At 36.7% G+C, this 17,931-nt stretch overlaps 1 protein-coding gene across 3 annotated transcripts; it reads left to right on the top strand.

The window, feature by feature from the left end:
• Positions 1 to 1,084: 1,084 nt before the first annotated feature.
• LOC124954069 (serine protease filzig) lies at positions 1,085 to 16,927 on the top strand. Of its 3 annotated transcripts, none has more exons than XM_047506376.1 (8): positions 1,089 to 1,904; positions 7,762 to 7,849; positions 11,012 to 13,596; positions 14,103 to 14,571; positions 15,016 to 15,202; positions 15,299 to 15,564; positions 15,638 to 15,792; positions 16,075 to 16,927. In XM_047506376.1, exons 2-8 carry the CDS (start codon positions 7,762 to 7,764, stop codon positions 16,234 to 16,236), a joined length of 3,912 nt encoding a protein of 1,303 aa, XP_047362332.1. In that variant the 5' UTR covers positions 1,089 to 1,904; the 3' UTR covers positions 16,237 to 16,927. The 3 variants fall into 3 exon arrangements, with proteins under 3 accessions (XP_047362333.1, XP_047362332.1, XP_047362331.1); XM_047506375.1 differs by having other exon boundaries at positions 11,009 to 13,596; XM_047506377.1 differs by lacking the exons at positions 15,299 to 15,564; positions 15,638 to 15,792; positions 16,075 to 16,927 and having other exon boundaries at positions 1,085 to 1,904; positions 11,009 to 13,596; positions 14,999 to 15,169.
• The last annotated feature ends 1,004 nt before the right edge of the window (positions 16,928 to 17,931 follow it).

The raw sequence follows: 17,931 nt of genomic DNA, 5'->3' as shown, positions 1-17,931 counted from the left end.
ATTAATCTGACGACGTAGCTGGTGCACAAAATATGAAAACCGCTATCGTACATATGATAATTCTATATGATACTCGTTGCGACGAGGTCACAATTAGTTAAAAGAAATCGACATGGTTCGCTGGTGTGACTCCAAAATGAAGAGAAATTCGACTCCCTGAAGCCAATTAGAATTTACAACGATGTCTCCCCATTGTTAAAATGCTCGCAATATTTTTTCATTCGACAGTTTATTCCAGATACGTATTGAGCTCGCTGCAAATTGAACTAGTTATTATTCAGTAAATTAATTATACTAATTTCTCTCTCTCTCTCTCTCTCTCTTTCTCGAAGAAATATAATTTACGTTAGACTTTCGTTGAAATCACGTAAATTTCAAGTGAAATAGAAAGGTATATTGCGAATGACTGCACATGGAATAGAAAGTATAATATAAATATATGTATATTTATATATATATATATATATATATATACACGCTTCCTTTTTATATACAATTTCGAATCACATTATTTTTGCAACGTATTGTTCCTCAACTAATCTTCTAGAAAGATACCTATAATCATATATTATGAACGAAAAAAGAACAAGAAATTGATCATCCGGGTTGTCTTGAATTAGGATTGCAAACGAGGAAGTTGAGATGGTGTCGAGAGGAGTCGAAAGCGAGAAAAGACGAGGAACATAGGCCGAGGACGTGGGGTCTGAGCATAGCGAAACATTTCCTGAATGGATAGAGACGAGCGGAAGGTGGAGGTTGCGTGGACGTTGCGATGAGTAGGACAGTGTGTCGGTGTCGTGCACGCTGGGCCCCGTTCTTCTCCACGTGACCTGGCCACTGGCCCACTTTGGTTTCTCTTGCTCTCTTTCTCGTTCTCTCTCCCACTCTTCCGATCGTCTTCTCCTTCCATTTTACCTGCTTTCTTTCTTCCTCTCCTTTTCCTACCTTTCTCCAAGAGCAATCGTCTTCTTTCTCATATATATTCTTAACTAACCCTCTCTCCCCTACTTCTTAAAGTTTATCCCACCACTCTGGGCCTGTTACCACCACCATCAACATCACCATTCTCCTTGCGACGTCCACCACCATCCTCAGTCGCGTTTTCCAAGGCGCCGCTCGTGACATTGCCACGCGATTCCAGCACATGCCGTGGCACGGGGTACAACGGACAGGTACCATCCAGTTCACTGCCCGGATGGTCAATAGTGCGCGATAAGCTAATCGGTGCTCTTGTGGACGATCACCCAGGAACCGATTCAAAAGATTCTTTCCTTCTTCTTTTATATATCTTTCTTTTTCTCTTTCTCTCTCTCTCTCTCTCTCTCTCTCTCCCTTTCTCTTTCTCTCTCTCTTTCTCTTTCTTCCTCTTTTTCTTTCGCTTTTTGTCCGTCGAACAGTGTCACAAGTTCATCGATTTTTCTTTTTGCTTCGTTTCTCTTTTTTCTTTCGAAAGAATTTTCGTCAATGACAAATCGAATTAATTCTCGTTCGGATCTGTGCTGGAATCTCGATCGTATTCATCCAAGTTTCTATTCACGTGGACGCGGAACTAATGTAAACGTGACCCTTCTACGAGCCAAGTCAAGGAAAAGTAGTTGAAGAGAGAAGGTACGGTAAAAATTGAGTGAAGAAGTGCCAAAGGTAAAGGAAGAGGATAGAGTCCAAGAAGTGACCTTGACAACTCAGGAAAGGAAAACGTCAAGAGAGAGAGAGAGAGAGAGAGAGAGAGAGAGAGAGAGAAAGAAAGAGAGAAAGAAAACCTTCCGCGATCTCCGTCGAGAAGAACTATTCACGGTTCCTTCTTCGAGGTGACAGCTACGAGAGGATTTCTTTACGAGTGCCAAGAAAGAGTTATGAAACGTTCTTAAAAGGCAGACAGTTGCAAACAATTATTGCACTGCACGGTGAGTGACATGACATTTTTTTTTAAATATCTATCTTTCTTTTATAAAAATTAACCTGATTATAATGTATATTCAATTCTCTTATTTGACAGGATATTCGACAAATTGTCTAAATTAAATAATTCATTTGATAAGATGTAATTATTTATGATAATTATCAACATCGATTGCATTTACTCTCATTCAATTCTCATTAAACGAGATTTAATCTTACGGCTTTTGATTCAACGTGAGGGTTAATCGCGACAAAAATATTCGTGCAATCGTCTGGAATCGATATAACCGTATCGAAAGAACATCGATCGAACTATAGACGGTACGTCGATTTTCCCATGAAAGAGATTAATTCTCGTTGCAAAATACAACGATGAACTTTCGATCGCTATTTATAATTGACGCGTGCCGATCGTTATATCGAACGCGAATCTGCGCGATGTTTTCTATGTTCTTTTTGGTTCGCGAGCCATAATTACAACGGAATGAACATTCATTAATGTATCTTTCCGTCATTACTTTAAATGATCATTCCTAACGTTCCTAAGATCTAATAATACGTTATGGCATTCCTCTTTCTTTCTCTCTCTCTTTCTCTCTCTTTTTAACGTAATTTCTTTCTCTAAAGATACATGGCGTATTTATTATTTTTCATATTTCACGTTTTCTTTAAGTCTCTTTGTTGTTAATAATATTTTTACTGTCATTATTGAAATAATTTTGATCACGTCCTTATGGTCACTTCAAAGCTCCTCGATTCCTTTATTTTTTTTTTTTTTGAGTACGAACGAACGAACGAAGACAACGAAAAAAATTGCGGAAGAATTGTCTGGTCGTTTATCGAAACCAGGACACAATCGGGAATCGATGAGATCGTTGGCAGGGGCCAGCCTGATCGTGAAGCCAGGAGAAAGCTGGCTTTCCGACTTTGGTCCGTAATAAAACGAGGTGTTCCGATATAAACATGGAGGATATCATTCGGTATGCTTCATTGCTCCATCGTCGTATCTCCTTTATTTTCTTTTTTTTTTTTTTTTTTTTTATTCAAACTTTCTTTATAATCATCTATCTTTCCGAACAATTGATCTTTGAGAACTGTCTCGATATTCATGCTATTAAAGAAGAGCCCAATTATAATTAATTGATTTTTTTCACATATTATTTAAGAGCATACATTAGTGATCTTTTTAAGAAAAACGTTCTCACGTACTCGACATTTTTTAAAGCACGGTGTCGACGACTCGTTGTAAAAAAAAGGAAAGAAAAGAGCAAAATTAACATGGTAGATCGAAATTTCTCACTTATTGCCTCGAAATGTAAACGTTAGCTTCTTGAAAGGATCTGTGTACTTAGGTACGTCTTTGCGTTTACATAACTCCATTTTAAACGGCATACTGCTGCTTCGTGAATTTGACATTATTTCGATTACACGGTAAAAAGTTAAAACGTCTTGGAAAGATGTACCGAGGCTTCTGGAAAATGCGGGCCATGGATTTTACATTCAGCTAAAGCTAAATTGATTTTTCACGTTGACCTCACAGTAGCTCGTAAATCTATCGTAAACGCATATGTAGATGGGTTCTCTCAACGTTCATCCAACTTAGGCTTGCCTCGATGGTGCGGAATGGTTAACGTGCTAACGGGTTATATCAACGTCACTTATTCCAATTTAGTATTTCAAAGAATGTAGATCATTGTCGAATCGATTTAGCATAAATTTATATACAATGCAAATATGGTTACTTAAAAATTTCAATTGTTAAATGTAACCCTAAAACATAAATAGTAATATTTCTTATGTTACAGGAAATAAATAATCGATAAATAATCAAATGCATTAGATATAGAATATTTGAGGATATTATTTTAAATTTAAATCAGCAAAAACCTCTGAGTGTCCTGATCACCTTCGACCTTAACATAACGATAAACGTGTTAGTTCTCATCTTCTCTTTCCTCTTCAACTTCGTCTTTCTCCTTTGGCCTCGATAAGAAGAGAAAAGTTTAGCCCCGTATAATCATCCACGTACTATCACTTTCATGACAAGAGAGAAGGAGGAATGCGATCCTCTTCGCTCGTGCACGTTTCGTTCGATGCATTCAAGTCGAACTAACTTGCGCGAATGCCGATCGGTTTTGCACGAACGATCGAGCCCGTAATGTGTCGTTAAATCTCCGAGTGAAAGCAAAGGAAGAACAAAATCTCTTTCATGCGAGTACCGCCTCGATTTACTCATCCTTTTCTCATCGGAGTTTATTCTCTTATATCGTGTCTTTCCTAATTTTTATCTGTACTAAAACATGATGTTTCATCTATAACTATATAATTAAATTATTAATTTTCCAAGGAGAACTATTAACACATCTTTACAATTGCATCGCATAATTAAATAATTAAATGTATGAAATTAATATAACTTTGTTATATGATTTTTATATAAAAATTGATTAAGAAAACAAATTGATTCCATTGATTATTTATTTTTTCTCTTTTTTTTTTTTCATAATAATCAATGAGCCGCCCATTGAATATTCCAATTCTTACCAATATTTTTTTTTCTTTTCGATAATTTCCGCTGATGGAATTTCTTGCGACATTCCGAGTGAAACAGAATTTGCAAATTGAACGGAAGAAGGATGATTGTGACTCCTTTACGAAGGAAACGAGGTCGACCGATAGTAGTACCTACGAAGAACGTCGACTAATGGAACACCGAGTTTCTCTATGGGCGATCGTTCCTTAGCGAAAAGGAGAAAAAAAAAGAAAAAAGAGAAAAAAAAAAAAGAAAAAAAGAGGATACGACGTTTGAAAGAAATATTAACGACAAAAAGATCGTACTGATGTACTCGTAGAATAACACAAACGCTCCTTATTTTTCCTCCATTCATTGCATTCTCTATTGTATATACTTTGAATTGTAACAGAACGATAGTCGTAATAGAATTTCTCATATAGTTTTCTTTTGTGTCGTTTTGATCTTTCATTTTGTATTTTAACTATTCGTGAGATCTTCTTGAAAAAATGTCTTACGATCGTAATTTGATTTATTTTATTCACTGATATTCTCTGTGATATTGATCTTTGAGTTTTTAACAATTTCTTATTTATTAATTAATTAATTAATTAACATGACTTCCGAGATCCGACGTCCAGACCTGCGATGACTCGAAGAAGTCTCGAGGGTAAACTAATCCGGTCACCCAGATCTAACAATCAAGTGATGCCACCGAACTGAGCTTTCTCCAAGTGTTGGTGATATGCTCGAGTGCTCGAGAGATGAGCGAGTAAATTGTCAAGAGAAAAAGAAAAAGAAAAAGACGTACATGCGTATAGTTTGAGTGAACATGCACGCACCTGTGCACGCTCTCCTCTTACGTTGTTCCTATTGACGAACGGCCAATGAACGCGGAAGAATTTTCGAATCACCGACACCGTCCCTACTCGACTCTTTCGATTCCTTTTCTTGAATATCCTGAAAGTTCTGACAGGGCGAACAAGACACGACACGATAGGTACATCGTACGATCTTCCTTTTTCTCTCTCCCTCTCTCTCTCTCTCTCTCTCCCTTTCTCTCTCTCTTTTTCTCTTTTTATTTCTATCATTATCATTATTATTATTAAATGACAAATGTTGCGGCGAATTAAAACTTTTTACGAATAATTACGAACTAACTTTTTTCCAAACGATTACTATACTCCAATGATGAAATTAACGATCAACGATTTGTTTTGAATCATTTTCTGATATGGTTTGATTTGTCGCAATTGATACTACTAGCAACGTGAAACGGGAGAATGTTGAGTGAAACGAAACACTTTGAAGGAAAGTGACTTCCGTGTGCTCACGCGTGAACATTTACGCGCGTTCGTACACGCTTACAAAAGAGAGAACGAAAGGAAACGAGTGTTAAATCGTTTAAGAATCTTCTAACTCGATTTAGATATCTATGTATGTACGACATCTTGTGTCTTCGAACAAAAGATAAAGTTCGTTTAATGTTTTATCGCCATTGGAAATGTATTTAATTAAATTTTATAACGAATCACAGAAATATTAATTTTTTAATTAACAAACGTATCTATTAGAATATCTATTAACTATGACTCATCTTCTATATACTTAAGATATACTTAAACATTTTAATTTTTGATTAACTAAGTGCAAAAGAGAGTTAATGATGGGGGTATTCACACGCGCGTAAACGAATCGGCTTAACGGTTTACGTGAAAAATCAGAGCGGCACGCAGGGTATAATTAAATTAAAACAAAATTAAGTTTTTCATTAACGTGAAATGGTCACCCAGAAAAGAAATAACGCGTGCTACATGAGACCTATTCTTATATCATTGACGCTTAATATTTCATAAAATTAATTCGAATTGATTATTTGCAAAAAAAAGGTGTAATGGAGTTGATTTTCCAAAATATGCGATATAAAATAAGTAGAGAGAGAGAGAGAGAGAGAGAGAGAGAGAGAGAGAGAGAGAGAGAGAGAGAGAGAGAGAGAGGGATGGAGAGAAAGAAAGAGAGAAGGGAATTAGGTTAGCGGTGTAGAATCAGTTGATCAATTAGCATGCCAGTCTTTTTAAGAATTCATCGAATTATCTTTACGACTATTAAAATCCAATCTTTCCATGTATTTTCTTGGCTTCTCTTTCAGTCATTCTCATCTTCTACCGTGTTTCTATCTACTATGTATGTGAGCATCGTAAACGTACGAGGACTGTAATGAGCCACTCTGCTCGTCCGATGAATATAACGGGATTTTGTACGCGTGGAAAGACTCATTTGTCCGTGTGCGTGTACGAACGAGCCGATACTTTTCGAGAAGAAATTCGAGAGCGAGAGAGACGACGAAATGTGGTCCAGGCCTCTCAAAAGATTTTCGTAGACCTTGGCCAAGTTTCATGGACCAGGTTTTATCAACGATCGATGATCAAAACTCCATCTTCTAATTTATGATTGTTTCGGTATTTAATAGACGATATGATATTAAAGAAAAGTTTATAATATTTAATTTGTCAAAAAATGTTTTATAAGATCAACTTATGCGCGTATTTCAAATAAAAAAAAAATATATTTTTTAATATTTGAAGAATAAAGTAAGAACTAATTGTATTAGTTACGTATAATATATAGAAGATAAAGGGATGGATATATGTACGTAGAGAGAGAGAGAGAGAGAGAGAGAGAGAGAGAGAGAGAGAGAGAATAATTTATTCATCACATTATATATATTTACACATAAAAACCTAATAATGAATAAAGCGTAGAATAAATTACAATAGGCATACTTAATAGTTGAATATATTAAACATTATAATTTTGAATGATTGACATTAAGATATTTGCAGACTAATGATTTTAAATGACTAATTTTTTCGATAATTTTGTTATCGAAGAGAGATTGGAATTCTTGATACTCAATGAGTACGTCAGGTTGTCACCTTCCGATTTCCAGTTTCCGCGTCGCATACTGGAGTCGATATTCTTGTACCGTTATTACGGACGGACAAGCACGTCGATCTCCGCTAAGCGAAGCCGAGAATTAGATCGACGTAGCGGCTATTTCTCATTGCGTACCGATGCACTTGTTGTTTAAATTACAACAAAACAAAAAGGAAAGAGTATGAAAAAAGATAGTTACGTAAGACGGATCACTTTCATAGGCTCGTAATAACTTCAATCGAGAAAACATAAACTAATCGTGAAATTTCTCGCGAGATGCGTCTATGAAGACACAGTTTTAAATTCTTCTGACCTCTTTCATACGGTCTGCCGTTCATTTAAATTAACAACAATTAACATGATCTCTTTTTTTGTCAATTTATAAAATCCATGCCGACTCTTTGTGTTCACAGATGGCTACTGGAACTAATCTTTGTCTATTTTTCACCTTCCTGGTTTCGACGTCTGCCATCTCGGTTTCCAATGCATCTCAAAACAAAGGTAATAGTCATCTCGCATATAACTATATAACTCAACAACAGTTGAATAACTATATTTTCTATAAGAAAATTATTTCTTCCTAAGGACTTATATTCTATTTCGTTAACTCCGTTTGGTATCACGAGTAATAATAAAGAAAATATTTACAGGTGAATATTTTAATATTAATACTGTCGTAACATTAAATATTTATTGTTATATGATAAATTATGGAAACATTTTCATTGTTATTTGCTGAATGATTTATACGCAAGAATTTCAAATTCTCTCTTTCTTTCTCTCTTTCTCTGTAGGATAATACACCGAAATAACCCGTGAAATTAAATGGATACTCATTTGGTATCATTTTAAATACAGACTTTCTGTGGTTTAAAAGGAAACTATTAGAAAAGAAGAAATATTACGACTGCAGAAGATATGCAAATTTCTTGTGTACATTAAACAGTCAATAATGACACCAATTTCTACTTACTCTTTTTTTTTTTATTTATCCATTTTTTTCTCTTTTAAATATCCACTTTCTCAACTTTGTTGTACTTTGAGTTACGAAAATATCCTCTCTTACCTCTCTATTCATCGTTGTTGTCGTCGTCGACACGTGACACCAAATTCTACTTCCCGTCTCTTATTCTCCTTCGAAAGTCGAGTGTACCTACGCTTCTTTGCAAGTATTCGCGTATACCTATTCCATTTCGAGAAGCTACTTATGCATGCTGAAGGTATAGCAACCGTTTAAGATCTCATTTTAAAGTGGCACGATCTTTTGCCGAGAGAAGTTATAAAAGCGTGTATATAGAGAATTTAATGTTCTGAATGCGTGCGAGGTATTCGGATATTTTAGAAAATTGTCCAAAAGTTATAATTCCTTTTAACAGAGATAAAAAAATATATGTGTATATATATATATATATATATTTAGATGTACATATATTTATTCCTGCATGAAAATATTATGGAAATTAAAATACTCAGATATAAGTATATGCTATATGTGATATCTACTATTAACTCTGTCGGACTGTTCGTTCCTCTATCGAAAATTTCACCTTTCTCCACTTTCACGCGTTGATCCGTGTCATGAGAAACAACGGTATTTGATGATGGTACTTTGAATGTAACGTATATATGTCGAGAATTTGGATAATTTTATATAATTTATAGCAGATATATTTAAATAAGAAATTAAATATCGATTTAATACGAACTTTATGCCAATTTCTTTTGTAGAAAGATTTTCTCAAAGATCTCTATGGTAATCTTTGTATCATTAACTATCATAATTTATCAATTTACAGAGCACCTTGATTTACGGTCAATCAATTTGAAAGATGAATTTATTTATTCGGGACATACAAAGCGATATGAGGAAATAACTAATAAGCTACGAGTAAATAAGTTAACGAAGTATTTCTCTTTATCCACGACCGATTTCGAACGTGAACGAAGCCTGAAATTAATAGTAATGAATTTAATACCGGCCGATTTGGTTTTTATGCGGTCAAGTGAAACTCGAAACAGGATCTCTCATCATCGATCGTGCGAAGCGAAAAGAATCAACGATCTCCTCGTTATCCTTCTTTTTCCTCCTTCACACGGATACGTTGTCCGTGTCTAGTGATTAATAGTAATTGCATGTCCAAGAGCCTGAGTCTAACTCATTGGTCAATTATTAAACGAGTTGAGAATTCGCATTTTTCGTAGAACTCTATTTTGTCCTAAATGACGATGACGAGATAATAAGAATGATAGAGATGGAGATATATAAATAACAGAAACGATTTTCTTTCACGGATTTCTTTTACGCAAAACGATCAACACGTACATTCTTATTGGCTTCTTATTAACCTGGCAGCAATTTCTTTGATGTAAGCAAAACCCGATCCCACACGTTCGAGTAAACTGACTTTTCTATCCTCTCTGTTACTGCATTACTAGTGACACGGTTCTACGTCCCTACGTAAGAGCGCACAAGCGCGAAATACAAAAAAATCTGGAACGGTGCAAGGATCCGGACGAGCAATACGGACGATTCGCGGAGTAGGTCATCATATCGGTAGTATGTAGACGTATAAGGCACGTGCGAAGCCTACATGCTTGCTCGTCTATGCCCCTTAGTCATCTGAGCATAACCATCGTGCCCAGTTATATACATACAAAGTATACCGCACATGTTAGATTTGCCAGCCACGAACGATCTCTTTTCAACACCTTCTTGACACACGTAGATAAGTAATAAAGATCGTGTTATTAATCTGTCACAGACCGATTCTTGTCAATGCTGAACGAAACGACACAAACGTATCGTATTGTGCAAGTAGTTTAGCAGTTAATCTTCGTTATAATGTCATCATATACCGTAGTACAGAAGCAAAAGGCACGTATTTACTGGATGAACGATTTTAATACCATACCGTATAATTATACGGAAATTTTTACACATCATGTATCAACGTTGACGAGGTAATTGTTAAAACGTTATCAACTATGGCTATTTTCCATCAAAGAACCCGGTCCATTGGACTCTATTATTGTGTAAATAAGTGATTATATCGGTCAATACGTCTTTCAAGCGTTAAACGACCTGGAATTCAGTTTCAATTGCGACCTGATTTACATAGGGTTTCTATCATGAGCGATTATCTTTCGTTTGATTAGAATACGATCGTTAGCAATGAGATCGTTAAATAGAAACTTAAGGCTTTAGTAATTAGAAGACGATGGGAGAACCGCTATTTACCCGTTATGATGTGCAAGGACAATGGAAGAACGGTTAATTCGTCGCAACACGCATCGAATTCGTTAAAATCTCAAGAATCAAATAGTATCAGATTCATACTAAATCTAGTCTGTCTAGGATTCGTATCGTAATTTGCATTGATGTATGAAGTACGAATGCCAAGTACCCATACTCGAAACTTATTTTGCGTGCGATGCACATTCTCGTTCAGGACTCCAACTAATCGCTGCAGGCGTTTAGAATTTTTTGATTAGATGTAAATGATCGGAGACCTTTAACTGGCGACAGGTTGCTCTATTTGAAAACGATAACGAGCGAAAGATAACTTTGACACGTTTAAAAAGAAAATAGAAAAATACCTGTGACCATTTTCATAATAAAATGATTTCGATGTTAAAACTTTAAGATGTTGATCGTGTTAGCAGGTCGAAGATTGTTCGGGGGTTACAGAATAGTGCCGAAGGTTTGCCAGCCGACGATTCCCTCACGAACGAAATCGGAGGAACCAGCAATTTGCATGTTCAATTACGAATGCACACGTCGGAACGGCCAAGTAGTCGGCGCCTGTATGGATGGTTTCCTCTTTGGCGCGTGTTGTCAATTACCATCGAAAAATATAATTAACGAACCTTTGGAGAAAATACCCAATAAGGAGAACATATTGAATTTCGAGGAGATCGATCACGTGCCAGATATTCCAATTCTTTTAAATCCGGATGGTACACCGATCGGCATGTCGATCCCGCAACAGATTAGTAACACCATAAAAACCGATTCCTCTGGGGTATCGAATCATCTCGGCGAGGAAGAGATATCTTACACGAAAATAACGACGTTCGACTCTAATCCATCGACTTCCGAATCACATAGTAATGATGAATTGGAGAATGCAGAGAAGCCTCAGGTAACTCCGTTACAACCAGGTATAAGTCAGCTGGAAGATGATTTTCCTGCACTTCTCGGACAACAAACCATCCTGGATAGCTTACAACTTCCAGGATTACTCTCTTATACGGACAAAAACAACAATGCTCAGACTCATAATAATCCCATTGTCGAGAATCCACTTGCAACGTTGCTGAGTCCGGATCAAGTACTTCAAATCGCTGATCCGGTCGATCAGTTACCAGCTTTGTTCTCTCAGGGATTGAGTTATAACAATCATAGTTCTGCCGATACGATATTACTCAATGAGAATGGTACCATGTTAAATGAGACGCATAATCCGGATGAATTGTTTAAGCCTACCACGGATTCCTCGATCAATCGTTTTACGGATAATAAAATTGTTACTTCCAATTGGAATATGGAGGAAAGAACGAAGGCAACGACGACGGTGCAAAGTACACAGTCATTGACCGAACGGACAAGAGTACACGAAGGTAGCACAAAGTCCACGCAATGGGTGAAATTCCCTGATCAATTTACTTCCACGACAACCGAAATGCCAATCACGTTCACTGACTTTAAATCCTCTAATTTCAACATGGAATCAACTGTTGCAACCCAAACATACACGAACACGCAAAAGGTCTTGAACGTGACACCTAACTCGGGTTTGAGCGGTACTTTTGACAATACAAGCACGACAGATGAGAAACTAACGAAGCACAAAGAAACGGAAGTTGAGAGTACGGTTAAACGCGTGGCCACAACTCCGATGACCGCGACAAATGGCGACAAAGATATGATAAGAGTACCGACGATTACTTACGAGGTTCAATCGGGCAACAAGAAGGACGATATACTTGACAAAGAGGAAATAGCGATCAATCATATTATTTCTATCTTGAACGACACTACACCAGGAGCAGAGACGACAGTCACCATGCAAGGGCCTATATCTATCGCTCACAATTGGGTGAACAAAGACGATACTTCGAAACCTTCATTGATCAAGATCTCCTCTTTGAAACCTACCAGTACGAAACCATCGACGTTCAAACCTTCGATACACGGTTCTACTTTAAAGATATCCACGTTACAATCTTCCACGTTAAAGCCTACGATCACTACGTTATCCACAGCAACTCCTATCTTCTATAAACCAATACAACCATCTACATATTACAATTACGAAACCATTCCTACGGAGACTAATTACCCTACCTACTCTACGTCCAATTCGTATTCCTCGAGACCTCCATCAACCCCATTAACTTATGGATCGTCCAGCAGCTTTGCATATTCTTCGAGACCAACCACAAATCCTCCGGCACCGACCGTGATAGTTTTGGGTCCGCTCGGCACGGAATACGTCACCCAAACTACACAAAAATCTTTGATAACTAAGAAACCATCTAATGGATCGAGTAAGCCAATCTTTGTTTCGACCAGGCCTACTTCTTCAACGATTAGACCTGTTAATAATGCTAGCACGAAAAAACCGAGTGTCTCTACTATGATCACTCACAACATCAGCACTGTCATATCCAACGTCGATACCAACAGCAATCACGTAGTTTCTACTAGTTATATCACGGTTAATCTCAAAGATACCACTAGTACGAAATTACCTGATAATATCGAGACTACGACCGAAGCTTTTGTACCCGAAACGAGTCTGGAAGAAAGGATGACCACAAGAAGACCTACTACATGGACGGCTGCACTGTCCTGGTCCAAAAAGCCAAGTTTCCATTTGAAACCTTCGACTCTTAACGTTGTTTCCTCGGAAAATACTCCAGGCGTTACTATCGTTTTAAAATCTACAACTCCGTCATCACCAATTGCAGCACCCATTGTCCATTGTGACGACGAAACACCGGCACCTGACGATCTCGTCAACTTCCCACCCGTTAGAAATCCTAATTTAAATATTTCAATGCCCTTGTCTCAACAAGAAAAGCCAACGATCGTCGAGACTTTCAATCATACAGGCTATCCAAATATCGACATCATCAGTGAGAATGATATACCAACTCCCACGTTCATCGAAGATGCTCTACTCACAAACAAAGTCGATAGCTTCGTAAACAAGATCGTCGAGTCTCTGCAGAGTAACTTTCAGGTAATTCTAAATTACTTTTCCTTTTAGTTCTCAGCTAAACTCATTTCTACTTCCCACGTATATAAACGAGTTATGATCTTTAATCATGTTCATCCTGAACTATCGATCTATAATTAAAAGAAAAATCTTGATCAAAAGATTCTTATTGACTAATCTGTTATCGTATATCGCGAACATAAACGTAATTGAAACGAAATGTTTATCCAGCTTTGAGAATTGTTACTTGAGAAAGATACTATCTGATTTCTATAGAATAAGAAAAAAAGGATAATATAAAACATGTAGAAGGTATCTAGCTCGGCACAAATTGTAATGGGTAGATCTATCAAGCGCAATTGTTACTTTTCACTTTAGTGTACCGTTGAGAATGGAATAGATTTCTTCCTCAGTGAGAACTAATGTAACTTCTAACGAACCCAAGCGCGCATTTCAATTAAACTTTAATCTACTCTCCGGACAAAATCCGTAAGAGAGAACTAATCGAATTGTTCGCGTGAATATTTAAGGATCTCAAAGACATCGTCTACAATCGCGCTAACGGATCGACGACGTCAACGACGACTACGACGTCGGTAACGAAGAGGCCAATCACCACAGTTGCTGGTAATACGACGAAAAAACCTATTAGAAGACCATCAACGACTGTCAAACCGTCACAGGTTACGACTAAAAGACCTGTTACTACGAAAAGACCTAATGTACGACCAAGCACGTCGAGACCATCTTCCGGTGAGAAACCTCGTCCATCGAAACCTACGACCTTGAAACCGAGACCATCTGTGACAACGCCCACGGTTACTACGAAGAGACCCCAGGTCACTACAAAACGTACGAAACCAAACAGAAAGCCAAGCACTGTACCTACAACTACGGCCGAGCCGATTCTCCAAGAGGAGGTAGAAGAGGTTTCGATCGATACAACGCAAACCAGTGCCTTGAATGTCGCGACCACCCTAGCATCGGATTTTCGTACACGTAAGACACATTATTGCCATATATTTTCTTTTATTTCTAGATATTTCTCATCACCGGTAAGTGAACGCATACGCTTGAAAGATTAACTGAATATTATTTGGCTGAATAATAAATTTGCGAGTTCATGCTTATTCGTGTTAAATTCCCGTTAATTCATATAGCTTTTATCGCAACTAATTTTTTTTTACTACCTTTTATTTTATCGGATTTAAGAAAAAATTATTATATTGGCCAAGAGGGATAAGAAATGCAGAATAGTTAAAGTTCGTATTATATTTCATCAGATTAAAAAGGTCGATTATCCGAATTATCCATTTGTCTTTTTTCATTATATTCAAATATATGTGTTTACGAATTCGTCCGAATGATGCTAAGTTCCATCGTAATTGATAACAGAGGTGAACTCGTGTCGATAATTAATATGTAGACATCTTTTATCAACAGAATGCGGGGTAAAACCTCTAATCAAGACAGGTAGAATAGTTGGTGGAAAGGGTGCACAGTTTGGAGAATGGCCGTGGCAGGTATTGGTTCGGGAAGCCACGTGGCTAGGACTTTTTACAAAAAATAAATGCGGTGGTGTTCTTATCACGGACAAATACGTCATCACTGCGGCACATTGTCAGCCAGGGTAATTGGACATAATATCCAGATTTCAAATGAGAATTTGTATTTTTTTTTTTTTTTTTTTTCATCAGGGCTGTTTTTTTCTTTTTTCTTTACACAGATTTTTAGCATCCCTCGTAGCGGTTTTCGGTGAATTTGATATATCGGGAGAGTTGGAATCGAAGCGTAGCGTAACGAAGAACGTACGTCGAGTTATCGTTAACAGGGGATACGATCCAGCGACCTTCGAAAATGATTTGGCCCTTCTCGAATTGGAATCACCGGTGCAATTCGATTCTCACATCGTACCAATTTGCATGCCCGACGATAACGTCGATTTTACAGGCAGAATGGCTACGGTTACCGGTTGGGGTAGATTGAAGTACAGTAAGTATCCCACGTTAGTTTTCTTACGTATTACCCATTAAAGTTATTTCCTTTAAATAAAAATCTTGTACAGACGGTGGTGTACCATCGGTATTGCAAGAGGTCCAAGTGCCGATCATGGAGAATTCCGTTTGTCAAGAAATGTTCCAAACGGCTGGACATTCAAAATTAATTTTAGAGAGTTTCTTGTGCGCTGGATATGCCAATGGTCAAAAGGATTCTTGCGAGGTACGCTAAGTAATCTTCAATATTTTATTTTATCATACAGTTGATGTATATCTGCTTGTATATTAATATCCATAAGTAATTGGATATGTCGGTGTATTTATTGTTACTATGAAGTATAGATTAATGAACTAGCAAATGTCAGGTGGCGGTAGTTATGAGATTGCAATTTACGAGAACTCGTACGATACAAGGACGATGACTAGCATATTCCAAAGTAGATGTAGTAATGAACATAAACGTAATCAAGTGATGGATTTTATACGATCGATCGATCATTTGCAGGGTGACAGCGGTGGTCCACTGGTAATGGAACGACCCGATGGTAGATGGATGTTAGTTGGCACGGTATCTCATGGGATTAAATGTGCCGCACCGTATCTGCCTGGTGTTTATATGAGAACCACTTATTTCAAGCCATGGTTGCATAGTATCACTGGAGTTTGAGGTCAAGAATGTTTCGTTCTTCTCAAGGACACTGATATTTACCCGTGCCACCTGTATAAATGTACAAAGGAAGTCTAATTTATTTCCCACTCGGCATAGAAAGATCGATATCGAATAAGGAAAAGACCCTTTCCTACCCCTAACTACCCCTTTGCAACTAGTGCGACGCGAGAAATTATAAAAGAACGAGAGGTTATTTCTTTATATTTCTTTCCTTTTTTTATTTTTTTTATCTGACACCGAGCGAGACTTTACGATTTTTCGTTATCGAATGAAACCCTATCCAATGTATTAATTTCTTCGATAGGATAAACGAAAAAGTGGAACTCACAATCAGTGTCATTTAGTTTGCCGAATTTTATTTCGTTCTTCCTTCGCGTATCGTACACTTTAAGATATTTTTACCAGGACACGGCAATTGGTTCTCGTGTTCCATGTACATATACGTGTATCTGTCTCTATACGTATACATACACATATACATACACACACACACACACACACACACAGATATATATTATATAGATATTATATGAGAATTAATGCGATGCGAATATTATTTATTTCATTGTTAGCTGTTATTTATTAAACTCATTTTTATACGAGAATGGCTCATTTATTCATCCATCTTATGCAATGTCTGATTTTTATGTATTGTAATTGGAAAAATAAAAAATACAAAAGTAATAAAAATTAATTCCTTTGATCGTTCGTTTGTAATTTTCCAAACAATCAACTTTAAACAGATCAAAAATGCAAATGTTCACGAATCAATGATTTCATTAATTGTAAAGGTAAGTTCTTCGATAGGGTCATTTAATTATCAACAATGATTTCAACTTTTAAAGTTGACGTTTAAGTCGGTGAAAATAATGGTAGCCCGTGGTAATTAAATTCGAGTCGTTATCTCGTGGCAGGCGGCAAAAAAAAATTGAAGAGAAAAAAATCGCTCGATAGAACATTATGCAACTTATCAGAGCGCAGACTAAAGAACGCATTGCGTGACTAGACGTAGATAAAATCTTTGCTCGGTAGTTCTTGTAAATCAACGTAGAGACGTATTTTCGGCTTTTAATTTCGCAAAGTGTATACCATTTTAAGTTAGATTTTATTAAAGAAAAATGAGATTAAATTGTACAAATTTTATTATTCTTTGATTTTTTTTCTTTTTTTTTTTTTTTTTTCATAAAAATAAATGTAACTGTAATTATCAATTAAAATATATCTTTTTGAAAACAACGTAAGGAACGAACGTAAATATAAAAGGAACGTAAATCGTAATTTTCGATAAAATAAATAGGTTAAAAATATATTCCTTTGTTCTGTTCTTGATCGGTACATCATGTAGTTAAAAGAAACAGAATTAATAATGTGAAAATAATAATAATAAGGAGAAAAGGTGAATAGAAAATGAAGATAAATAAAGATGGACATTTAATATTGCTACGTTTCTATTGCAATTTTCATAAAATAATATCTATCCTTTTCACCTTTGCCATACAAGTACGTAAATTGTTGGCATTGTATACGAATACGTAATGCAAGGTACCTGTAATACAGGGCGGAACCAGCATGTACGTAAAACCAGGAGCTACCTACCACCCGGCTGGGAACATCAGGACACTTTGGATCAATACGACCAAGAGAGAAAGAGACGATGATAGTACGTGAAAGAAGGAGTAAGAAAGAGTAAGA

The sequence above is a fragment of the Vespa velutina genome, chromosome 14 (genome assembly GCF_912470025.1).
Source record: "Vespa velutina chromosome 14, iVesVel2.1, whole genome shotgun sequence".
NCBI lineage: Eukaryota > Metazoa > Arthropoda > Insecta > Hymenoptera > Vespidae > Vespa > Vespa velutina.
This window is presented reverse-complemented; position numbering and strand designations above follow the sequence as displayed.

What these genes read in the sequence shown, in the direction of transcription:
- LOC124954069 (XM_047506375.1), top strand. Translation starts at nt 7,762, where the DNA reads ATGGCTACTGGAACTAATCTTTGTCTATTTTTCACCTTCCTGGTTTCG. An exon ending in CAATGCATCTCAAAACAAAG is followed by an intron (nt 7,850 to 11,008) that starts GTAATAGTCATC and finishes TGATCGTGTTAG; the next exon opens with CAGGTCGAAGATTGTTCGGG. An exon ending in AGCATCGGATTTTCGTACAC is followed by an intron (nt 14,572 to 15,015) that starts GTAAGACACATT and finishes TTTTATCAACAG; the next exon opens with AATGCGGGGTAAAACCTCTA.